The following is a 27379-nucleotide window of genomic DNA, read 5'->3' on the forward strand; positions in this document are numbered from 1 at the left end:
ACCTTGAATTTGAGAGGATGCATAAACGATGCGACGCTTAACGGCGTCGATGCGAACTGCCGGTAATACAGTTACCGTGCGGGCGTGATGATGATGCTGTGCTCGTTTTTTTTCGGGTTTACTCTTATTTCACGGTCAGACTGCAGATCAATTTATAAAATTTCATTAAATATGTAGTGTATATATTATATTCCTTTACACTGCTTTATTTCACAATACAAGTATACAAATTTATAAAAATTACTAATTGAAAAAAACAAGGACAAAATATTTTCGAAAAGAGTAGGATTTTATTCTAAGACGTACCATTAAGTTGTATAATTTTATAACGGAAATAAAATATTACAAAAAAATAATTTTGTGCTGTTCATTTAAAATATGCAGTTAATTATAGTGTAAAAAATAAAAAAGTTTATATAAAATATGGAAGCCTTTAAGGGCCGGTTGTTCCAACCAGTTGGTAAACTAACTAATTGTTAAATCATATATATGTATTTGTATATCTTTTACATTAGACAAAAATAGACATATAATTAGTTAGCTTACCAACAGGTTGGAACAACCCCTAAATGACTGTTATATAATGTGCTAGATATATAATAAAAACAAATTAATTTGAGAGGTCAAATATCTGAATGTATTTTAGATGTATCAGTTTATTGCATGTCCCCGTAGGGTTCCCTGGTAACCATCTCCGATAGAAAACGATAAAAAAATTTCTTATCGTTTTTAATACGGTTAGTGAATCGTTTATTTACGGTACTCTATCAGAAACTCACGTTACAAAATACTTGGGATCCTATCGTAAATGTCTTATCAGCTATACATCAGTTTTTATCGTTTTTAATATGGTTAGTGAATCGTTTATTTACGGTATTCTATCAGAAACTCACGTTACAAAATACTTGGAATCTTATCGTAAATGTCTTCTCAGCTGCACATCAGTTTCTATCGTTTTTAATATGGTTAGTGAATCGTTTATTTACGGTACTCTATCAGAAACTCACGTTACAAAATACTTGGAATCCTATTGTAAATATCTTATCAGCTATATATCAGTTTCTATCGTTTTTAATATAATTAGTGAATCATTTATTTACGGTATTTTATCAAAAACTCACGTTGCAAAATACTTGGGATTCTATCGGAAATTTCTTATTACCTTTATATCGGTCTCAATCAGTTTTTAACATAATTGAAGTTTCGTTTATTCACGATACTCTATAAGAAATTCTCGATACAATACACATGGGCTTGCATCCTAAATTTCTTATTAGTGGTGCATCGGTTTCTATAATTTTTAATGGTATTAAAGTAGCTATAATTGTCTTTTTAATATGGTTAATAGTGAACCGTTTATTTACGATGCCCTGTCAGAAAAAAATTGGAAAAATTTGAAATTTCTCAGCTATATATCAAATCAGTCAGAACATTTTTAGATGTTTGCTACTCTGCATGCCACCGGATTATAACCGTGTAAAAGAAAAATAAACCGTATCAGAGATCTTTAAGAAAGAACTGCATTTTTTTGAAATAATTAAGCTTCCACCTTTGCGACAACAGCACCAGGAAGCCAAAGGCCAAAATTTTCACGGTTATTAGAGAAATAAAAACAACATTTACATTAGAAACGTCTTATTTAAAATTGCACTAAAATACAAATAAAATATTTTATTATTTTAATCTTAATAACAAATCACACACACACACACACACACACATAAAAATACTTCGACGAACTTTGTTTTCGAAGATGATAAGTTGTATGTCGGAAAATCCTGATAAGAAACGATAGATGTATCGGTTCGGTTAAGTCGTATAAATATCGACGAGATGTCTATCGTTTTAACTTTATACAAACATATACAAAGTAGAAGGTTTTCAAACGATTCAATTTATATCATTAATATACGATAGAAAACGAACCGATTTGCTGCCATAAAGAAGATGATAAGTTGTATGTCAGAAAATCCCGATAGGAAACGATAGATGTATCGGTTCGGTTAAGTCATATAAATATCGATAAGATGTCTATCATTTTATTCTTATATATCCGTATTAATGCATACGGTAAAATTATTACCATAAATAACGATACATATTATATCGTGTATATACGATTGATTCAGATGGGCAATAATTGTACATATAGAAAACAATTTATAACTATAAAATTTGTATAGTTATTTTCTTATTCGGACCTAAAACGATAGAAACCGATTCGATTCGATTAATGTTTTATCTGTCTTCTAAATATGCAACGATAGAACCGATAAGATACGATTAAAAACGATACAGATATAGCCGTTTTTAATCGTTTTCTATCGGATATGGTTACCAGGGTTTACAAGGCGTTTTTTCTGAGGAACGTACCTGTTCGAGATTCCGTTAACGTTGCGCCGTTGGCTCAGAGGGCAGCATCGATCGGGTAACGACGTTCGATCACCGCGATAGCTCGCGCCCGCACGAGCGCGCTCATCGCCAACGTCTTCTTCACTTTGTGCAAAATGGCCGCGCGGAGACTAGTCGCGTAACGTGTGCTTTGTACGTTTCGCATTGTAACTCCGGTTAATCGTGCACATCGCAGTAACCACACTGATTAGATAGTCTCGTATAGTGTGAAATAGAACGCTCATCAACTCTGGTGCCTCAACACGACAGCTCAAGCTCACACGGGCGCGAGTGCCGACCGCCACGTGTCCCAAGGCTCACGGGCGACTCACCACACGAAGAGGACGGCAATTAATATAATTGTCTCTCGCTTATAAGGACAAGCAAAACATCTTATTTGTTCACCGTTCATCCATCTCAGGTCAGATTGTATTAATTTTGACGCATTAAAGACGGCTCAGACTGTGGTCTGAGTTACACAAAAAATAAGTAAAGAATTAGTGACCACCTTCCACGCGCGTCCTTCTCATCCCGCTTCCATCGTCGGGATTAATCAGCGATTTCGCGAACAGTACCCAAACCTCTTATACAAGAATTCCTCTTCGTTCATACCCTGGCCATGTGCGACCTCACATTTAATCTTTTTCCCTTCCCTTAACCCTCTCCTCTTCTTTCACGTCTTCGTTCGTCTCCCTCCTCCTCATTCTGTCTCAGTTCTTCCTTCCTGTCTACTTCCTGCCCTGGTTCTGTTGATCCTCTTCCACGCTCCTGCGGAGATTTTCCTCCAACTCTCTCATGATCTCCTCCTCCTCCAACCTCCTCTCACTCCTGCTCTCCTCCTCTCCACCACTCTCTCTCCTAATCTCTCTTCCCACTCCGCTCTCTCTCTTATCCTCGCCTCCACCAATCCGTCCTCAACTATCTTTACCCTTAACCAATTTCTCGCTTTCCTTCTTGCCTCTAGAACCCTTCCCTTCTCCTCCTCATTCCCGCGCCTAGCCATCACCGTTATCCAATCCCACTTAGCCCTCCTCCCATTTTCCTTCATCCTCCTTCCCTTCTATCTCCCTTCCGTCCACCCACAATCTCCTGTTTTCCACCCTCTCCTCCAACTCTTTCGTGATCTCCTCCTTCTCCGACCTCCTCTCACCCCTACTCTCCTCCCCTCTCTCTCCTAATCTCCCTTCCCACTCCGCTCTCTCTCTTATCGTCTCCTCCACCGATCTCCACTATCTTTACCCTTAACCTATTTCCCGCTTTTCTTCTTGCCTCTCGATCCCTCCACTTCTCCTCCTCATTCCCCAGCCTAACCAGCAACGTTATCAAATCCCACTCAGACCTCCTCCCCTTTTCCTTCATCCCCCTTCCATTCCATCTCCCTTTCATCTCCCTCACTCTCCTCTACCCCCTAAGTGCGTTATCCGTGTGTGTGTGTGTGTGTGCGCCCGTCCAACCTTTGTCCTCCCCCTTCTTCTCCCCAGCTTACTTTACTCTCTCTTTGACTCCACCTGCTCTTACTTTCCCTCTCTTCTGCTTTCTTCTACGCCTTTCTGCAATTCTCCGGAATTCCCTCTTCCCTTTTCTGCTTTTCGCTTTCTGGCCTCTCCGTCATACGTTCTCTTCGCCATCGGCCATACCGCTACCTGCAATACCTGCATGCCATCTACGGACTTTGGCCGTTCACCTCCTCGATCAACTCATCCTCTCGATTCATCGATTTCACCCGCTCCATCTCATTGGCCGTCGTGTTGAGTTCTTGTGCGCTCGCCTTAAACCGTTCGTCTCTTGCGCCATCTCCTCCGTCGCCGATATCACCTCTCTCTTCCTTACCGGCCTGCTCTGCCCGCCGCGCACTCCAGCGTATCGCGTCCTACCGCCCCGCGGTGGTGCCAACGTACTCTTTCGGAGCCGTCGACTCCCCGCGCCGGCTCTGACCGATGCCTCCCCTGCACTTCCTTCTCGCCGACAGCCAACCCGCGTGTCCCACGATATCCTCTTCCGTCCGCCGCCTCTCACCTCTTCCGTCTCTGGCGTCCTCCCCCCACTTCCTCATCGTCATCTTAACCTCACTTTCAGCACTCTTCTTCCTTCTCGATTTCCGACCGCATTTCCTCGAATCCGCCCTCACTTCCAATGCCTTCGCTTTTTCTCAACCTCCTTCACCTTTTCCTTTATTCCTGCCCTCCACCCCTTCACACACCCACGTCCACAGCACTCTTTCCGCCTCCTCCAACTTTCCACCTGTTCACCCGCCGAGAGCTAACGGGTGACCTCTGAATGTATTTTAGATTATATTTTTTATATTTATTACTTGGTATTATTTTCAGCTTTATTTAAACTTGTCTTTTTATTATCTTACTTTTTAAATAACGTTTTATTTTACATGTATCAAATTTTTTACCTTTTCATATTTTTATTATTTCAACTTTTTAAACCTCTCTTTTATTTACCAATTATTATTTTTAAGTTTTCGTTTTTTTAATTATATATATGTATATGTATATACAGGGTGCTCCATTTTAATCGATCACTCCCAAAAACTTTTTTAATTTGTAATTCTAGAAAGAAATATTTCAGACGAAAGTTGTTTGGTTTGAAAGAAGATTTTAATGTAAGTCGTGTCACACATGTCGTCATTTTCAAGAAATTTTAATTGTGTGTGTGCGTGTGTGGCGTGTGGGCGTGTGTGCGTGTGTGCGTGTGTGCGTGTGTGCGTGCGTGTGCGCGTGTGCGCGTGCGCGTGCGCGTGCGCGTGCGTGTGCGTGTGCGTGTGCGTGTGCGTGTGCGTGTGCGTGTGCGTGTGCGTGTGCGTGTGCGTGTGCGTGTGCGTGTGCGTGTGCGTGTGCGTGTGCGTGTGCGTGTGCGTGTGCGTGTGCGTGTGCGTGTGCGTGTGCGTGTGTGTGTGTGTGTGTGTGTGTGTGTGTGTGTGTGTGTGTGTGTGAACACGTCAAAAATATTATCCTTTCTCAGCCTATATCTCCGAAGCTATTTGAGTCCGTCCGGGAAGACTCCTTTAACGACATATTTAAAAATGAACCAAATCGGAGAGCTGCCCCTTTTACGCATAATTACCAATATGTTTCTTCCAAGATAGGTTAGACATAAAAATTGCGCCCAGATTTTTCGCTTTACTCACAAAAGTAGAGGCCTTTGGTTTACTATAATGGGTGGTAGAAAGTTAATCTATATCATCAAATAGATATTAATCTATGTCATTAACATAAGTTTGGTTAGCGAATATAAGTACTTTCGATTTGGTAAGATTGAGTTTAAGTCCATTTAAGTTAGCATAATCGAAAATAGCTTTCGGATCCCGTGAGAGAGAGAGAGAGAGAGAGAGAGAGAGAGAGAGAGAGAGAGAGAGAAAGAGAGAGAGAGAGAGGCAGAGAAGGACAGACAAAATTGGATAGAGTGAGAGAGGATACCTTTGTGTTTGGAAATACGTTCTCTGAAATAATGTGTTTTACTTGCTCTTTTTACCATCGCAAACATGAATCTTTTCAAAATTAGATTTTAATATTGAAAACTACATTAAATAAAATTATATAATTTAATCGTCCTTTTTGCTATAATTTTAACATTTATTAAAATATTACAATTTTTCTTAAATAATTATTAGGATTAATTAGATCAAGTTTAGCCAAAATAAATAAATAAATAAATATGATAAACGTGTACGAGAAGTATGTGTCATGTTTAGGTCTAAATTAAAAATATTATTTGTTTTTTTAATCTTATTATATTCCGAGATCTATCAGCGGCAAGTTTATTTTTTTAATTCAACTAAATATTAGATATATACACTTAAATATCTCTTGGTGAGTTAAAAATATTTAATTTTTTTAAAATGTTTATCATATTTTTTTCTTCTTTGTATTTGCGTAATTTTACAATTTTTATACTTTTTTTGAAAAACATTTTTAACATTTTTTAAGTTATAAAATGTTGAACAACACTTATTTTTCACCTAAACATTTTTCTTATAGAAATCAACACCAATTTATATGTTGTAATGCATAATTATTTTATATTTTTGAGTGGATATATTAAAATAATTTTGGATGCTGTTTGGATGCTGTACAACATTGCAGTTTTTTATACTACCTACATGCATTTGGCGACTTTTTTTACATTTTTTTAGAAAGATAATTGTTTAATAATATAATTCTTTTTTTTAGTATGTTAAACATTTTTAAGCAATATATTATTTCAAAACAGTATAATATTTTTATTATATGTAGTCTGCAATACCTATTTTATTTGTTTTAAGACTACGTTATTATCCATCCATGTGATCACGATATCTTTAATAATTATTTCATTCATATAATTACAAAAATAATTTTGCTGTCTCTTTTTCCAAAACCCTTTTCTTTCTATCGCTCACGTACTCTCGCTCTCGCTTCCTCACACACGTTCCCTCATTTTCGCTCCTTCGTTCATGCTTTCTCGCTCTCACTCCTTCACTTTAGCTCGAATATCTTTTCTTTTTCTACGAAACGCTACATGGTCTGACAATGAGTCATCTAGTGATAGAAAGAAATATAAAATAATCTTTCTCCCAGCCTGACTTATTGGCCTGATTTATCTGCAGGGTCAATAATAACGCTCGCGCATGCCGTGCATCGGAAATATTGCTTCTCACAATCAATCAGTTTTATACGTGCATATATATGGATACGATAGAGACATTAGATAGAGTCATAGAGACGCTGGCAATATTTTGTCAACAATTTTTTTTAATGCAGCGCTATATAGCAAAAAACCTTGCTTGCATAGTATCTAAAAGGTGAAAAGGACAACGAAAAATGGTAACGACGTATCGGACTTTGCATGGTAATATCTCTGCTCGTAGGACAAGTAGACAAAAAATGAAAAAAATTTTATTACATAAACATAATTCAAACCCAAGCTATCGATTGGGTCTACTCGGAACTTGATCGCGGTTCAACCGTTAAAGAGATTCGATAATGTAAGGCTTTCTCAATCGTCGGTTCGCGTATAGATATACGGTCTATCTCGCTGTGCGTGCACTAAAAAAATTTTTTTTAACCCAAATAATATTAATTAGATGGCTACTAACAGTTTATTTACTTAATACACATATTTATGTAGAATTATATATTTTTATTTAAATAGAATAAATGCTTACTTCAATTAAAAAATAATAATAATTTTAAGTAAATGTATATTTACTTCGTTATAAAATTGTTTCTTTCAGTATACACTTAACATGAAACATCACTGTACCTCTTAATATCTTAGATCGAGAAGAAGAAATGGCGTTTTGTCTAGAAGCTGAAGAAAGGAAATGTCTGTGATATATCATTTATGCTCATAGTCGCACAATAAAGAAATCAAAGAGTCAACATTATTTAGGCTGTGTTCCGTTACTCACTGCCAGTACTGAAAATCTATAATATGACGTAAACTACACATTTTTAGTACTGCAGGCAGTGAATATCGGAACGCAGCCTTAGTGTTTAATAATAAAAGTATACTTGTGCACAAATAGTGTCCAAAACTGTTTACTGTAGCGTTTATTACCGATGTGTTGCTTTAATTTTAAAAATATATTAGTGCGTGAACTGTTTCTTAGCTTTTCAAAAATGACTCTTTACTCTTGAGGCAATTTCATTCGTGAGTGGCCATATCGCGTCGTATTATTCGAAACGAGCGTCGTAGCTTGTCGAATAAATATCGTCGAAAAATAAATAAGGAGGCAATAAAGATCTACGACGTCAACTTGAAGCCGTTCGAGCGGATGCAGTTAAGCGTTAAATCCTTAGTATGTGCCAGGAATTGACAATTTCGTTTGCCATCATAAATATCGTAACTGAGCATGTATTATGGTACTTTTCGGAATGGATTCCGACCGGAATTGCTTAGTTATTTCTTAGATTTCTATTGTGTTTTCTAGGGAAAACGGAACATATCCGATCGGAATCCATTCCAAACAATTTCATAATACGTGCCCTCTGATTACAGCTGATTGCTATTCTAATAATGCTTAATGCTTCTGTATTCGTATCTTCTGTATATCTCTTTTTTCCTGGTGATAATTCAATAATAATAAATGTTTTAAAAGGTATATAAAAAAATTTTGTTTTGTATTATTGCCCTATTTTATTTATATTGCATTAACTCAATAACCGTATAAATGACGAATCTATAATCTTCAAGTTATTATTGTGAGAATTTGACTATTATCGAAATATGAGAAGTTATTCATGACTTATCGATCCTAATCGATGCTTAGAAGCTTCTTAGAACTCTCTTGCTAATCACTTTCCGTTCTGACATTAATACGAAACGTTGCCCGCAATTGAGTCACATAAATCTGCTTATCAAATTACAAGTAGAACGTCCCCACTAACTACATAATTAGACGAAAAAAAACATCCCAGTAAGCATAACTTCTGCATGTCTTTCAAATTTTTCCTACAGCTCTCCAATAGGAAGTTATATACATCTATGGCTGCGGTAAACTTGATGCTACAAATGCTTCAAAGCATTCCTCTTCTCCTTTCTTTCAACGAAGAAAGAAGAAGAAGAAGAACGCTTCAAAGTATTGGTAGCGTCAAGTTGACCGTAGCCTATGTCGACGGATCAAATAGAGATGTTCTTACCATAAAACTTTTGTATTAAACATTTTTTGATATCTCGAATATATACTTTTCAAGATATATCGAAAAAATAAAAAAAACCACTCTACATATGAGAGGTAGTTTCACCCCTTAGAATCATGAAGTTCCTTTTTAGTAATCGTCATGACATTTTACTATATGAAGATAATATTATATCATATACAGCTAATTTTACTTATCTCATTAAAAAAAAAAGCTAAAAAGTTTAATTATAATAAGACAGGCTGTTCTATTTTTATTAATTATTACTAATTATTTATTATTAATGACTATTTATTATTAATTACATATAACAGCCCTCACCCGACGCAGCCAGGTTTGTAGCCGTCGGGGCTCTAAGTTTTACAAAAAAAAAGAAAGTATTCGTTGGGCGCCAACCAATTTTTATAAAATTGGTAAAGAAATACACAATACACTCAATACAGTACTCAAGAGTGGATAGTTGGAGGGACCCTCAGATATGACTGAATTATTCGAGATATTTATATATAATTAAACCAAATATATCACATTAATCACATATCAAATATAGAAACTTGCACATTGTTTCCTCGTAGTTTTTAATTGTGCAAGTAAAAACTTGCACATTGCTTCCTCATAGTTCCTAAGTGTGCAAGTTTTTATTTTATTCGAGGTATAATTATCGGTATTTATTTGTTTTGGCTTCCTCATAGAGGAAGCTTTGTTAGCAAAGGTTCTGATTTCACACTTAACTCTTTTGGGGACTGCGTAAATAATTATGTACATTCACTAAAAAATACTAAAAATACTTGTCCACTTAAAAACTAAAACAATATGCAGATTTCTACTTACACATTTGGTTGATCAGATCAAGTTTTATAAAGCTTCTATGTATGTACGAATTCTTCGAAATTTCAAATGTGTGTAATACGAGATCTGATCAATCAAATTTTAATGAATTATATATGAAATAGGGGTAGAAAAAACTGGAAAATATAATAAAATTAAAAATAAATCGCTATCTCAAATATTGAGAAAGCGGCAGCGTAAAACACATTTTTCAAAAAAAGGAAAATCTGCATAAAATCTATACCGGTAGACCGATTTCAATAAAATTTGAGGAGGACATACTTTCTATGATACTCTATTTGTGTGCAAAAATTCAAACTGGTATCTAAAAAATTGTAGAAGTAGATGCGTGTACAAAAATCCGTACACACACACACACACACACACACACACACACACACACACACACACACACACACACACACACACACACACACACATACATACATACTTCCGGACATTTTTTACTAATATGATTTTTCGACATTTTAGAATATTCTAAACCTATTTCCATCAAAATCTCGAAAAAAAAATTTTTCACCATTACAAAGCTTCCTCTATGAGGAAGCAATATACTAAACATTATATAATTAAATCAGATTATGACTCAAGCAGGAGAATAAAGATTTTTCACAACACCTCCACGGAAAGTTCGACTTTCCATGCTTGTAGAGAGGGGCGAAAGTGACCAATTTCACGCCAGGACGGCACAGCGGGCGGGAAGTAACCATTTTCCTCCCTAGGGCAAAAAGTGACCACTTCCCTCCCAGTTAAAGCGAAGGCGGCAAATCACACTCGTCTGAAAAAGCTTTCGCCCCGAGGTGCACAATATACTATATTATTACTTACAGAGTCACCGACAGGAATTTCTTATATCGACAAATTCTTATTAAATATATATAGTTTTATACAATATAACTTCGATGATACAGCTTTCAATATAACTCAATCACTTTATTCTTTCCGGAGAATGAGCTTTCCGGCAATCCGGTACTCCGGCGAAGGCCCAGCACAGGCCGCGTTGATAGCTGGCGCGTGCGCGTCTCGTTAATTTCGCCGGTGGGCCTAATGATATTCGGGCAGTCCCGTCAATTTCCCGGCTTTCTCCGGCGACAGCTGGTTCGGCGTCCTTGTCCGCCTTATTGGAATCTAAGTGTAGCTGATATCGCTGTCTTCTCCTCGCTCTTACAATTGCTGGCACGGGTCGTTTTCCCACCGCGATAGTTCCTTTTATATCGTATCTCGTCTACTTTAAGCTTTTCAAAATAATACGTTTCTTGCTCGCCTGAGTCACTCTAAGTATTAACACATTTATAGGTACAGAATAACAATATTATATATACGCCAAAAGAACTCCCGACGAGTCGGATCACGTCGATGTTGAAGGAAATATAATTATACTGTTACAATAATTTCTGAGATAATATAATAATGTATTAGTCACTAATTTGTAAAAAAATGGTTGATCCATTTATTATCAACTTATCAATTTAATCTAAAATATTCAATACAATAAATTACTGTATAACATTTAGAGATTAAATGCGAGTATATCTTAATGAAAAGTCATTTAAGATCACTGAAATCACTCAAGAATGACTTGATCCTCGCAGCCAGTGTCGTTAGACTGGAGAAGAAGCACAGACCTCGGCAGAAGCAGTTCTTCGCTAGCCGGCTTATGTGGTATAGAATAACGTTCCACAATCACGCGATGGCTCTCCACCTTTTAACCCCCGGGCTAAGTACGTCTTAGTTACCGCGCAGTGAGAGCTATCTCTTTTCTTTCTTTCTTTCTTCCTTCCTCCCTTCTTTCCCTTTTTCTCGCTTCATGCGGTAATTCTCCGCGCTCGTACATCTTCATTCGCTTCGTCATCTCTCTTAAACATTTTAGATTTTATCACAAAGTGCATCCTCTTGCACATTCAAGACACTGTTTATAATCAACGAGCTTTCGTCGCGTCACGTAAAAGCGTGTCAGTATAAAATAAACCATCTTCTCAATTTTATTGCGCTTTTTACGAACCGATGTTCCTAAAATGGAATTTTCTGGCGGCAAGAAGCAACGCGTAAAATCTACGGAAACAAAAGATTTTTCACGATATTACACAGTGTATTGAAATTCCTAGAAAAATGAGTGGAAGTGATGTATTATACAATATATGTTTAGTCTCATTTTTTAAACGATAGACGATTTAAACACTGAAAAAATGCTTGGTTGTAATAATCCATGTTTGGTTAATGTTATCAAGAACCTTGATGAAATAGTTTCAACTATAAACGTATAGGTGATTGCAACAAAATAATTTGGTTAATGTTAACAAATAATTCAAGCAAAACCTGATATAATTTGGTTAATATTAGCAAAGTTTGATAATTATTATCAAGTAATGATAAATGTAACCAACTTGCTTACTAAATAATTCACTGTCGGCAAAACAATCAGATAAGGCTTTTTAAGACAATTTAGTACTAATTATCAAACTTGTTTGTTAATTATCACTAAACTATAATAATTATCACAAAATTGTTTGATAATAAGTATTATACTACATAATTTAGTTGGCTCGACTAAACGCAAAATTAGCTTTTTTTAAATGTTAATAATTATTACAAAATGTTTTGTTATTACTATTACAATTAATAATAATAATCAAATATTTAAAGAAAAACCTATTACTAAATGCATCTCACGAATTTACCAAGAACTTTTTTTCAGTAAAGGAAAAAGACGAATCTATTATCACACAAAATTATGAATATCTTTTTACAATTAAGTAAAAAAAGATTAATTATTAATTTTTTAAAAAAGCATTGTATGAAATGCACAGGGAAAAAATGTCCAAACTGCACTTTATTCTATATGTACTTTTTACAGAAAATAATGTGACATATACATAACATTGCAATTGTTGTCTTTTTTGTTAAAAAGATTGTCTCATTTTTGCATAGTAGCTACACAATAACATAATATAAGATATATTTTGGTAATAACAAAGAGAATATACATGTGATATTTTTTCCTGTCAAACATTATCGGACATAAAATTCCCATAATACAGCATGTAAACTTTAATATCTTTGCACGACGGAGTGAAATAGCATTGAGACCGGAAAAAATTATCACCGTGGAGCACGTTACAAAGTTCCATGCAACTTCGTGAGCGAAGCGCCACTTCTCTCCTGGGTTATGGCGCGGTATCCCTCTCATCTATAAATTATAATATGTAAATTGTGTGTATATATAGCGGTAACTGAAGAGGGAGAAGGAGGGATGGTGTACTCGATATGCATTTACGGTGGTAGAGATAGGTGGTCTGGCAATTACAGCGGCTTACTGTACATACAAATGGCGTTCTCTGTTTAGTACCATTTACCACCCTCTCTGGCATGGCCGAGGCAACCCCGCACACCAAAATTCACCCTACCGAAAGTCGCAGTTATATGAAACCCAGGCACCACCGAGAAATTACTAAAGTAAGAAGTCGTCTTGATAGTCTGGCGCGCAATCTTCTTTTTTCCCCACTTCCCTCGTGCCAACCGGGGCCATTGTTTAAAGTCCTTGTGTTTGTCCTTATGGAATTTCTCCTTCGCCCGAGGAATTTTCCGACCAAACAGGATGCAACCATTGAATAAAATATTTTCGTATGCATAAAAAGAGAGTTTATCTTCATTATAATTTGTAATCATTAATCAAGTTGCAAACTAGAGATTTATTTAATATCGTTATGTGATAATCTTTTCAATCTTTATATAAGACTAGCCAGCCCCGCGGCTTCGCCCGCAGTCCTTATTTTTTTATTCTCATTCTTTTAGTCTTATTTTTTTACTTTTATATTTATTTATAACACTTCTGGATACATAATGTTTTTTATTTTCCTACTTCGATCAAAGCAATAAAATCGGTTCATTAACCCTCAATTAGCACACCTTGGTTGGGCCACCTCAGATGCCACACTAGTGCGATTTGAGATTTTGACAACTTTTAACTGTCGTATCTCAGTCATTTTTAATAAAAATTTATGTAAAATTTCCCTGGCAATCGAGTAGTGCACTTTATTTTAGGAAAAATAAATGATTTTTATATAAAAAATTGAAATATATAAGTGCTGAACGAAATAAAAGTGCTGCGAATTAGCACATGTGTGCTAATTGAGGGTTAATGCAATGATCGCAAAAAGATGCACATTTCGGGCCGATTTCTAAAACGACGCTTACTGTCCCGCCACACACTACAGCTCGAGTACAAATTAAACCCATCGTCGCAATCCCCAAAAAATTAGAAAAATTTTTGCATTGGTCTCTAGAAAATCGTTAAACATTTTTTTTATCGTCATAAAAATGAAACTCCATGGTAGCCTATTTCATGTATAACATTCTTTAAGATTTGGTTCATTAATGAATGAGTAGTTCGCGAACAAACAAACACTCAAACCAAATATAGAATCACATGTTAAAATGGCTCAGTCGCTTCGGAGAACATCCTAACAAAAAATCGAATTCCATGGTGACCATGCCCGGAAATTTCTACCCCTATTTCATATATAATTCTTTAAAATTTGGACCATTAATGAATAATGAGTAGTTCGCGAAAAAACAGACAATCAAACAAACTTTTTCTCTTTATATAATTATAATAATATATAGAGATTACACACAATATTATACGTAGGATTCAGGATAATTTACTCTACAATGCTATAAACTATGCTATCATTATGCATAAAATATACTGTATTGATTTTCTTTACTTTAGCTTGCTTTTCAGTCATTATAAATTTTCATTAAAATCGTCAAAAAAGTTTTTTATTAAAAATGTAATACATGGAGTTAGAAAATAAGATCTTATCAGAAGTATACTTTGCTTTATTTTGTCAGCATTAGTCATTTAGTTCACAACTACAACGATGTACACTTCGATCCTTCATGGTTCGAGTACTGTGCATTATTTTCGAGAAAAATAGTAAAAATCGGAATTGATCGTCCAGTAAATGTGTTATAAATTTTAACACAAATTTATTAAAGGAAATGTGCGCCGTAAACTAATTGATTTTTATCTGTAAATGGAATTTTTAATATACTTTTAAAGCGTTCGATATAAAGTTATCTGAGTTAACTGAGTTGTTACTTGAAGTCTCTAGTTGCATTATGTTGAGTGGCATTGTTATGTGAGTATGTGACACGAACAGTTCAAACTGGTGTGTGTTTCAGATATGCGTACCAAACAAGAACAGTAATTGAATTTTTTACCGTGGAAAAAATAAGTTCTAATGGCTGCGTTCAGCAAAGAAAATAGCTCAATGTGTGCTCAATGATTCTTTATTACAATTTTTATTGTTTCTACACTTGGATCTAAAGAAGAAAGCAAGGACCAGTCCGAGACCAGTCATTTAAAAAAAATCACTGATTGCTCGCTGAGTTGCTTTTTCTACTGAACGCAGCCATTGAAACCCGTTCGCGTGTCAGAAATGTTTATGATAACACTATTTCTGAAATGCGAATAGATTTCAATAAGACTCATTTCTTCCACGGCAAAAAGTTCATTCGCCGCCCTTGTTTGCTACGCATATCTGAAACACAGTTTAAACTGCTTGTGTGATACACTCACGTAACTGATCACAACACCACTCAACATAATGCAACTTATAGAAATTTCAAGTAACAACTCAGTAAAATGTAAAATTTTCTACAGCGCCAGGTTCAAAAGAAAAAAATCAGAAAGCATTACTTTCGTATACCGACCTTCGTATTATTCAATACGCCGTGTATGTATATACATACCTACATGATTTTGGTTTCGTGTGAATGCAAAACTTTAAGTAATATCTGCGCATCTCGCGCCGAGGTATGAGAGACTCGTGTGATACTGGAAATATAGAGTAATACCGAAAATTGATGATAGCTTAAATGCATCCTGGATTTCACTCGTTTTAACAGTTATTTACGATCGCTCGCAGAACATGTGAAAACGTATGTATGTACGTAAAAGAAACGTACTATAATAACCGCGTACGTTCCAATCAACGATCGTCAATATAGAAATTTTATTTTATCAATGTTTAGTTAAGAAAAAAATTAAAGTAGTAAAACACAGTATTCATAGTTATGTACACATTAGAAATAAAACGTAATAGATATGTGGCGCACACGTAAACATTTATTTTATTTCGGAGATACACATATTGAATTATTTATTTATATATTTATACGAAACACTGTACAACAATTTCAAAAAAAGTAAAAAATATAAATTTTTTATCCATATCTCTTCCATTTATAAAAGAAATATATTTCTGCATAAAAAAGAAAGAGAAAAATTGCTTTAAAACTTTGAGTTAAAATATGAGCATTACCTTACATGTCCAATCATTGATACGTATTTACCGCACAATTACATTGGCGCACATTACTCAGGGCTATGTGCTCGTTACGAGTAAATAACTAAAATAGACATAGAGAGGTACCTAGTTAAGATTCGGGTCAGCGGCGCCGGCTTGTCCCCTGCTTCTCTCGGGCATCGACGAAACGTCGACGAAGGGGCGGAAGAAAGAGCAGAAGGGGTGACGGAAAGGACGCTGGACAAATTATCTGCCATCCTCGCCCCCGTCCTCCCGGCCGTTCTACGCGTAGTCAGGCTATCCTGCCATCCTGCGGAGGAAATCCCTCCGCGAAAACCCCGCGCTCTAATAGCCGCCCGTGGGGACGCGACGGGACTCCCGATGGACCGGACGAAATCTCGTGCATTGTGCAATCCACCGTCATCCGCCCCATCCCCCCGCCACGGCCGCCCTTAACATACACTCCAGAGACCGTCATGCCCGCGAGGGGTAGAGTGCACACGCTCCTTCCAATTTGCCAAGGTTGTGCATTCGACGGGAGATCGGAAGATATTAGGGGAAGAAAATTCCTTCTCTTCTACTTCACTCTCCCTTCTCTTTCGCCTCCGCCTCCCCCTCTCTCTCTCTCTCTTTCTCTATTATCCCATCTTTTCTTGCGTCGTCTACTTTGTAAGCGCATAGGTGCGCCGGATCTCCGCACTGCGTGGTCTTTTGACTTCTATATCGTTGTGTACAATACGTGACAATGAGGAGTGAAAATAGTGCTCAGTGCACGTGGACTGAAAAAACTGATTGTTATGTGCGTTATGTATTGTGTTTCTAATGCACCATACGTCTTCACATTGCATAATATATTCTTCGTAAAGCTTATAAGGTTAAAAATGACGCGATACAAATTAGTGAAAATTAATTTATGTACTTTATGTACTTTTGCAAATAAATTATTGTACCTACTTATGCACAAATTATATACAAATTAATTTGCATAAATTATTGTTCATAAGTAAATTAAAAAGAATAAGATAAGAATAGTATATTTTTATATTTGAAAAAGATATGCATATATAAGGAAATAAATTTTGTAATAAAGTAAAATAAGCGGATTTTGCTCTGTATTATATTCTATAGATCTATATTACTCTGTGTTGTAATTAAAAAAAAAAAAAGAAAAAGAACAAACTTTTTTGCAAACTACAAGATAAAACTGCGTAGAAATGTATAGAAATGCATAGAAAATTGCATAGAAATACTTTAATTAATTGACACGGGAGATCAATGGAATTTAACGGAACGTACAGGTCTAACGATCGAGACGTGTTGAGCATATGTGAACGAAAGGAAAAACGAGCGTTAGTCGCGCTAGTCTTATGACAAAGGCGTTTCCCTTTATAGGACGAATTAAGTCGGTTTTACGAGCTGAGTGTCAGGATCTCTTTTTATGACCAGCTATACTCCCACTGATCAAATGATTCTACGAGATGTACTCGTAACCACGCCTTTTTTAGCGATATGTCATGTTTATCCGTAAATCGATATTATATCGCACATCATTCTTGTATCACTGCTAAAAATTTGTGATCTTATTTAATTAAATATATTATCGCCCAAGAAATATGCTAAATTTATTCGATTTTCCCTTGACACTATAATAATAGAACTTGTTGTTTCATAACATTATTCGTTAACCTATCCGATAAAGCAGAATTGGAATAATAGTCGCAATTAATTGAAACATCAATTCATTAATATATCAATAACATTTGGGAGAATATAATAAATGTAAAATTTTAAACTATCACAAAATTTTATTGCTGTTTAAATGTCCCCAAAACTGAAATAAAAAATATAAACAATAGTTTTATGAAATTAAGGATACTCTTCTTAAATAAAATCTCTTACAAAAGTGTTTAGCATATCATATTCTTTGGCGTTGAAAAATCCGCGTTCAAATAAAACGTACAAAACACGTAAAAAATTATACATTGTATATCTTTTATATTAAGCCACTCTGCAACTGTGTTGAACTCATTATTGTCGGGGGGGGGGGCATTCGCAAACATTTCTTTGTAAGAAAACGTTTTTTACGTTTTTCTCGGATCTCGGAGAATAAGAAGGAGATAGTTTAGCAAAAAAAGACGTTGTAGAAAGGGCCATCGTTGAAATCTTTGACGCGGTAGGTCGGGGGTAAGTCTGCGATGATCAGCCACAGAAATCGCGGAGCAAAGAACAGTGGGGGTCTCGCTTGAAGAAAATGTAACGCGATAGTGTCTACTTAGCTACGGCTCATAAAACGACTCAGTTTATGCTGATGGTCCACGTCTCGAAGACATTTTTACAAAAAAAGAAGAAGGCGGGAAGGCTGGTAACAGCAACAACGAATGGTGTGTAGGTGGGAAGGCATCAAGCGAAAAGAGAACACGAAAATGGTAGGCCAGTTGAGGATAGGACTCGATCCTGTCGAAATGATTTTGGGCTCGTAGCCAAGCTCAAGCTGGCAGGTGTTATATACGCGCAAGATTATTCGTTCTTACGAACGAATCTCGCTCGATCTATTACGGTGCATGACCTATAGAGGTACTACTACTGTGCGCGGATCCTTGCCTCGTTCCCGATCGAAAGGAAACCACGATACTTTAACGGCGAGTTTGCAATTTTCAAGTGGGCCGCTTTTATCGCAAAAATGCAAGTGCTACTTGTGTGAAAGATAACGTACGAAATATTTAAGAATTTGCTAAAACGGCAATAATATCGTGTTATTCAAAGCATATTAATTTGGAAAAATGGACTGCTTTCAAAAATTTGGAAATATAGAATAATTATTCTTATACCCCTAGAGAAATGTCTCGTGTATGATGTAATAATTGATAATGTCTTTGTAAATCTTCTAGTCGCAATACACAATTGTTTGATACACAAAATGTTACGCTGTGATTATAATCTTGTTATACGTTATAATTAAATTGATATTAATGGTGGTTGTACCGTTCTGGCTTTGGTTAAAACTGCGTTATGTCCGAAAGTAACAGCACGTGTTTTGTCAAGGCAAAGAATAATTGTACGTAAAATTCACTTAAAAAAATAATATTATGGGCAATCGATTCAGTCCTATCCGATTACGACGTTTCCCTTGTTAATTTGATTGTATATCATGTACGGTCGTATTTTTATTTATTTATTGTATTATAAATTAATATAAAATTTTCTCCGTGTTGGTACGTTTATAAATGTGGTGTTTAATTGTGTACGTACAGGAATCGAAATACAAAAGTCGCGTACCGGCGACGCCAGATAGGAAGAAAGTAAGAGGATTAATCCTATTAATATAGCCAAATGGCCTGATGGTGGTAAACTGAAATAAATATAATAACACTCGCAAGGGTGTCGTAGGTTAAATGTAATTCTACACTTATATAAGTACTGCCAAATAATTACCGATGACAGAGAGAAAAGAGATATTCCGCGAACTCTGGATTTTGTCTCAACCTCGATAATTTAAAACAATTTCAATGTATTCCGCCTGAAACTGTGATCAGCGCGGCGCGGCGGCGCGAGATTCGGCTGCTTAAATAGCAAGAAATAGGGAAAAAGATACGAAATACGAGGGCGAGCCGTTAAAAGTTAAAGTTACAGTTGGCGCGTTAGCGCCAAACTGTTTCGATATAATGGCCAAAGTTCCCCGCCGTCCCGTTCCCGTTTTCGTCGTACACCTTTATTATTTTATATTTCGCGGCGTCGCGCGCGCACCAGTTGGAGATAACAGAAATTATATCTGCGTTTAAAAGTAGAACAACTGTTAGAGACGTCGCGGAACTTTAATACTATGGCAATGCCAGGCCGATTTCATCTTCGCGAGAATCCAGACCTCTCGCCCTCGAGTCTAATTCCCCGCGAGTCTGTGCACGTGTCTGATTTCCAACGGTGTAGACGGAGCCATGCAAACATTTAAATTCGCGCAGGGGATATATTGATTTAAATTCAATATAAGGTAGGGATGGAAAATATTTCTTCGGAGAATTTTAAGGAATGGAGCTAAAACGATCGACCAGAGAAGAAGCATTCGCTAAGAGTGTCGAAGTATTTTTCATTTCTATACCTCGCAGAGTTTTGTTTAGAGATAATTATCGCATGGGTATAGAAATCGTGCGCGGGGATTCACAATTATTGTAGAAAAGCACGTTCTTCATCTATGTTTGAGACAATAGCCCTTATAGAAGAATATCGCAAAATATCTGCCATATATAATGACATTTTTTAATCTTAAGCTTAGACAAGCTTAAAATTACATGCACGCATACATTGCTAAGTCTATTTTAAGTTAAATAAAGAATAAAAATTATCCACGTTCAGTAGCTTCGAAAGCTTATAGTTCGAGAAAGGATCTTTCTTTTCCATTACACGCAACATAGAAAATATTCTTCCATAAAGATTTTCGTTTCACATTTAAATAAGGAATTCCCCCGGCCTCCTCCCTCTCCTCCCGTTTCACACGCCACTCACGAACCACCCCGGAAGTATGGAGCTATACGCGTGGAGATTATGGACTATGAAATACGCGCGTGGGGTTGCTCTCACTCAGACGAGCATCAACGGGAACGGGGGCGAGCAGCGCGAGTAAATACGAAAAGCCCCGTGTTATTCGCACAAAACGGGGCGAACCGGGGCGTCGTGCATTAGCAAGGCGTTTCTTCGCATGCGTCATCTGGGTACGAGGTGTACCTTGCAATTGCGGATTAGCCGGAGACCGGACATTCGCGGCCGGAACGTTTCACCATCCGTTTGGTCTCTATAACCTGCCATCCCACCCTGTCGCGGCCGACTTGTTACAAGCACGTACAAGCGTGTTTCCTCGAGCGTCCGGCAAACACGCACGAATGGCATCGTCGCGGCGCGCGGCACGTACGTAACGCGCAATCCCGCCCGCTATACGCACGTATAACCGTATATAATATAGTGGATCCGCAGCGTCCGTAATGTAATCACGGGTGACACAATTAATCACTGGACCATCCAACCCCGCCAGGCCATTAGCGATTGCGACACACTCAGGCTCCCGTTGATATAGGCGGATGCATTTCGCATACTCGCGCACATGCACTGCGCGCGTGCACGCGCGCGCGAAAGGATCATCGGAAAGTACGCGGGAAGAAGGGGGAGGAGAGAGTGAAGAGCAAGAGAGATCGATGCTCGTTAGGATCTTTCCCTCCTCCCCTTACGGATTTTCCGCGTGGCTCATGCGCGTGATTAATTGGTGCCATTGTATATCGCTAGATTATTATACGGTATATAGTGGTGGATCCCATCGATCCGCCACGTCGGCGATTGATTGGTTCCGATGTCGCGAAATCTATTTCATAGATGCGTCGACTAACTACGAGTTCGATATGTACTAACGAGGCACAACTCACCTCTCCCTCCATTCGCTTTAATTAGAAGCCACTTGTCCTCATCATTCGAGATTTACAAAGCTCACGAAGATCCGACGAATGTATCAATGTTTAAAGATACCTTACTGTGAAACACGTAGAAATATTTAGAACAATGCACATAAAATATTGTATAACGTTTTTACGAATAAATAGTTTTTTAATATGTGCATGTAAATTCTTTTATAAAAGACCTAAGAATAGCAAGTGTGTTTCTTATAGTTATAAGCAACTTTTATAAAATAACTTTTGCTTATAGATATCGTTAAAAAAAAAGAATGACTTTTTAATATATCATTATCTCAAATTTTTAATTAAGTTTTCGATTCATATATAAAATTCAAACAAAATAATATATTATAGTAAGATAGATTTGTGCATTGTATACCTATTTAAAATTATAGTTAAACATATTAAGGAATGTTTTTTTTTGGTGTTTGTGATTGAAATTTCTAGAGGCATCAAACATATTTGCCGATATAAAACACAACTTATTAGCAATTTCGCAATCTTTGTGACAAAATTTTCCTATCGATTTTCCATCAGTCAACTCTTTCCTTTCAGTAAAATAGAAATGCGTGCTACTTCGTGTTGTTACGCAATTTCAAAGCAATTCAAAGCGTAAAGCTATTGGAGCTTGTAATGTAAGAGGTACGCATTGCTGTCAAATTGCGCTCGCAGCTAGGAGACTTAGAGGAAGAGGATGCGTGGTTTCAAAAAACAAGTGTGACAATAGTATTGCAGATTGGAATGCCAATAAAATACCTGTAAAAGACTTATAAACGTTGATCAGAAAATAATTTCACAGTTTAAATACTTTATGTAATATAAATTATATGTAAAAAAAATCCATTATTCGTCTACAAATATTTCAATTTATCAAAAACACATTTTTTTCAAACTTTGGCAAATTTCGTTTTTAATTAAATACCCATCAAATTGCATCACACGCAAGTCTGATAAACGTGATATTCGAATAAATATCTCACTTTGCGTTACATTAAAAAAAAATGGTAACGCGAAACCAACAAGGGAAACATGCAATTCACGTGTGACTATAAAATAAAGTCGAATGATATACATGACCACTAAGAGCCGATATCACAGTCTCCGATTAACGTGATCCTCCGATTAAACTCACTCTTCGTCTCTTTCTAGGCGGACAATTAGAAAGAGATGCAGAGTGAGTTTAATCGGAGGATCACGTTAATCGGAGACTATAATATCGGCCCTAATTGATGCAATTTAAAACTTTCGATTAACTCGTGCACATAAACATGATAACTTATTATTATTCACAGATCACATGCTAGTTTGCAAATTAACATGTAAAAACTGAATATAGTATTTAAACCAATTAAACTTAAAAAATATGAATTATTTTTGCTTGATAGCAAAACTATCAAAATTCAATCAAAAATTCCGAGAGTTCAATTTCAGGACTAGCAACGCCGTATATACGTATAAAAATACTTACGTATGTTAAGAATTTTTAATGCAAAAATATTCCATTCTAATAAAAATATAATTTGCAAGACACGAATTTAATCCCAAGGCAACTATAAGGGATAAATAAATCGCAATATTGTGTCGTTTTTTACAGGACAAAAATCTTCATACAATGACAAATAATTTTAAAAACCGATCCGGTCCTTTCGAATAAAGATTAGGCAAGGGACTTCAACTCTTTTCCTTGAAAATTTCCTTAAAAATATAATGAAACCAGTTTGAAAGCTTTAGCCGACCCAGGATTATAATGTAATAAAATAAACAAACATTGTCATAATTATTGTTTAAAACTAATATATACTTTGAAAACAAGTATTTTATTTTTCCACGTCGCGTTTAAAATGCGACAGTCTGAAATATAAAATATTTTACAAATATATATTACAAAAGTTTACAATGCTTGAATGGACATTTATTCTTAGTCGATTTTCAGTATCGGAAATTTGTACCTTCTATCCTCCGTGTAGCGTCGAGATAAAGAGCACCTTGTCCCGCGGGCATAGTTTATAATCGCCTTCACCCTGAAATTATATTTCTTATATATCTCTGATCAATCGCGAGCGGCGCAAAATATAATATGGCTAAAATCCTCTGTGAAATGACGCGACAAGAAATAGATAAGCTTTAAAAAAGTATTTTATCTCACATATATCGATCTATGTATTCTTTAAGAAATTTAAAGCCGATTTATCCTAGTCAAAATATAATTATATGCTATTTCTTCGTGCAATTTTTTACCATAGAATTTTAAATAAACCTGAAAAAAATAAGTAGATAGTTTTCAATATTGTATTTAATTCCCAAACTAAAATTCTGTTATATCTTTTTTGGTAAAGTTTTTGAAATTATTAAGATTTCGTCACTTGCATCCCAAAAATTTAAGTTATGAAAATCTTTATAGACCTCTAGTCTTATTTATAACTTAAATAGTATTTATACCTCGATATTTTTACGAAAAATCTGAGTTAATCAAAGAATCCATAGATGAAAGTTCGATGAATCTGAAATGCCCTATGCAGAGTGTTATATGACATAATATATAAACTAAAAAAGCATGTTTCTGATATAAATTGAAGTAGAAAATGTCCTATAAACATGGGTCCAATTCGAAATAGTTATCCAACTACAAGTGTTTAAAGTTTATAAATTAATAGCACATTTTTTTGGAACATGTTTTTTATTAAAAACGGAAAATAAGACAACATAAAAATTGCATAAACTGACATTCTTGACGGTATTAATACGCAGTATGAAATCATGCTCCTTTAATAAAATTTGTACAATATATCATGTACGTACTCTGTATACTTGCCCCTGCTATCAATAATGAAGACAGACTCTGACTCTTTGCGGAGATTTCATCTTTAACTTTGCATTTGTGCCTTTCAACGTTTTCCTTTAGCTATCGATAGCAAGGATATCCATTACATCGACATGCAAGAGCCGAAAAAGTTGAGCTAGACGTTCACGAGCGCGACTGTATTATGGGAAGAAAAGGACGTGGGTGGCAAAAGAAGCGAGCAAAAAGGGAAACGGATGACACGTATATGCGCCTTGAGGAGAGAAGCGAGCCGTGCGAAAAGACGCGGAAACGCAAAAGCCGAAGCCGGAGCGGAGAAGCTTCGCCAAGGAGCGGCAGTATTATCATAATAATGGCCAGAGCCATCATCTTTTCCCTCGTTCCGACGCTCCCCGGCGCTGCAGCATCTTCCCGCTCGAGCGTTACCCCGGCGAGAATCGCGTCTCTCCTCCTAATAGCCGCGGCGTGTACATTTACAAATTTAAAATGATAATTCTCTCTCCGTGGGTGTGGCAAACCGAGGTCATTTGCGCCCTTTCAGCGTCCGCGGAGTTCGCTCCCGCGGCACCCTATAGCTACCGCGCAAGCGGCAACAACGACGGCGGCGACGGTCGCCGACAGGCCGATTATGCCGTTTGTAAAAACCGGTCACGGGGTATCCCGTTTATCAGACGCCAGAAACAGCCGTGCGTCACTGTGGGAGTTGGCGACGCGGGAAAAGAAATATCGCGCGAAGGGTATATCGTTCGCCTATATCTGCCACATTTCTCCGCGCGTTTGAGATTAATATTTTAAACCGTCGCTCGGCAATCTTTCAGCACTCAGCGATCGAATTCTTGATTTTATTAATCCTAAAATGCGCAAACGTGGCTTTTACACGATCTCTTTCGTGTAGAGTATTTGTATATATTCCGTTCGAAACTGTTTAATACTTTTCGCTAATATAGATGTAACTTTATCACAAAATATTTCATAAAGTCATATTGATGCTTATATATGTATAATGCAGTTATCATATAGCGTGAGAACAATGTTACTTAATAATAATATAGTTTTGTAAATATTATACGATATATGTCATAAGCAAAATTATTAATCTCGACAACGTAAAGCGTATGTGACCGATGTGGCCTGAACGGAAAAGCAATCCTTTACTGAAAAACAGGTCGGTAAGAAATGTATTAAATTAAAATCCTATTTTTACTCGTAACTTACGTTTCGTAGTTTTCAGCCTAGTCTTACGATAACTTTCGAAAATATTTGGAATTCTTTTTTTAAACAATTAAACTTTTTATTTCATCCGGCTACACTTGGCAAATAATTATTGTGATGATTCGACCATTAATTTTGGTCCTTTAATCGTCAAAACGTTAATAATAATCTTTGATACTTATTGTATAAACATCTCACTTTTAAAATAATTTAAATTAAATTAAATTATTAAATTTATTGCGAAAAACATTACCTCAGCCCTACGCGGAATGAGGGAAGTTCCAGGTTCGAACCCTGGCTGAGGTAATGTTTTTCGCAATAAAAATAATTTAATTTAATTTATAAATTATTTTAAAAATAAGATGCATATATGCATATATATATATATATATATATATATATATATATATATATGTAGGTCCGGAAGTATGTTCCGGGACTTTTATTTTTGATATCGGTATATTCCGGGACATTTGGCAGTTTCCAGGACTGTACATTTCAAAAAACGTAAACAGTCCCGGAACATACCTCTGGACCTACATATATATATATATATATATAAGTAACAAAGATTATTAACGTCTTGACGATTAAAGGACCAAAACCAATAGTCGAATCGTCACGATGATTATTTGCCAACTATAGCCGGATGAAATAAAAAGTTTAATTGTTTGTTTTATTGTTGGCAGTTTAAGAATGTACTTTAGATTCTCTTTTTATTCTTATAATTCTTTTCCGCAATACTTCGTTATAATGTATGTTGTATCCTACCGCGTGTCGCAAATACGCAAAAGAAAAGTGATTGGCGTAAAAAAATTATACACAAAATAAATATTAAAATAGCTCAATTATATAATATAGAAAACTTGTATAAATCTTACGAAAATTTAATTAACAATCATTGGACGAAGGAAAAGTTAACTTTTATGGAATATTCATATTTAAATATATCCCTAATAAATTTTAATAATTTTAGAAAGATCTGAGAATATAAATCTCGTCTTTAAAAAATTCGTTCGCCGAACACGGTGCATTAACTTCTCATATCAGTATAACGACTTAAGAATCGCGTAGCTATAAGTAATCCATTCAATCCTTTTCGAATTTAAATCCATCTGCCATTCTCTCTCCCTCTCGTTGCGCATTTAAATCTATATTTAAAAGGTTTTCCTCAAGAATGAAGTTTTAATAATTCCAGTTTATTTTTAAGACGTACGCAAAATCTTTATCTCGAGAGAAAATTTAGTATAGAAAAAAAAAAATCAAATATAATATAAATTTAATTTTACAAATGTTAAAATAAATTCAAGAAACTTTACAGTTATCACAAAAATCTAACAGATAATTTTTAATTTATTCTACACTCGTTTTATATTCCCAACAATATTATTTTACAATTATCCATGACTTCGCGTAAGTAAAACATAAAAAAATTTAATAACTTTTATTTTGCTCGTAAAAAATAGCATTGGTTAGAAGATCAATTAAGTAAAGTATTTTTTTAGAAATTTTTTGTAGGGATACGAAGACAGCGAATTATAGGTTTAACGTTAAAAACTTTGCATATGTATTTTTAGTCTTATTATATAAGAATATATTTTTATTTTCTAAGTAAAAAAACGCTCTTTTTTTATTATGTTATATATATAGAATTTTTCATTTTGAACAGATAATAACCATACTTCTTTTAAAAATAAGAAAATCTTTGGTTTTTGCGTATTAGATACCTAGAACAGCTCATATACACCATTT

The 27379-nt window shown here is 35.7% G+C and overlaps 1 protein-coding gene across 7 annotated transcripts in view; it reads right to left on the reverse strand.

The window, feature by feature from the left end:
- Urm1 (Ubiquitin-related modifier 1) overlaps positions 1-27379 on the reverse strand; it is a 66775-nt gene that overhangs the window by 20456 nt on the left and 18940 nt on the right. For 2 of the 7 annotated variants that reach the window (XM_077402370.1, XM_077402366.1), the window contains one exon: positions 23473-23636. In XM_077402370.1, coding sequence (XP_077258496.1) covers positions 23534-23636 — 103 coding nt within the window. In that variant the 3' untranslated portion in view covers positions 23473-23533. The other 5 variants (XM_077402365.1, XM_077402368.1, XM_077402369.1 and 2 more) reach the window with 5 other exon arrangements.

This window comes from Temnothorax americanus, unplaced genomic scaffold (assembly GCF_048541705.1).
Source record: "Temnothorax americanus isolate GAGA-0224 unplaced genomic scaffold, ASM4854170v1 Scaffold152, whole genome shotgun sequence".
In the NCBI taxonomy this organism is placed as follows: domain Eukaryota; kingdom Metazoa; phylum Arthropoda; class Insecta; order Hymenoptera; family Formicidae; genus Temnothorax; species Temnothorax americanus.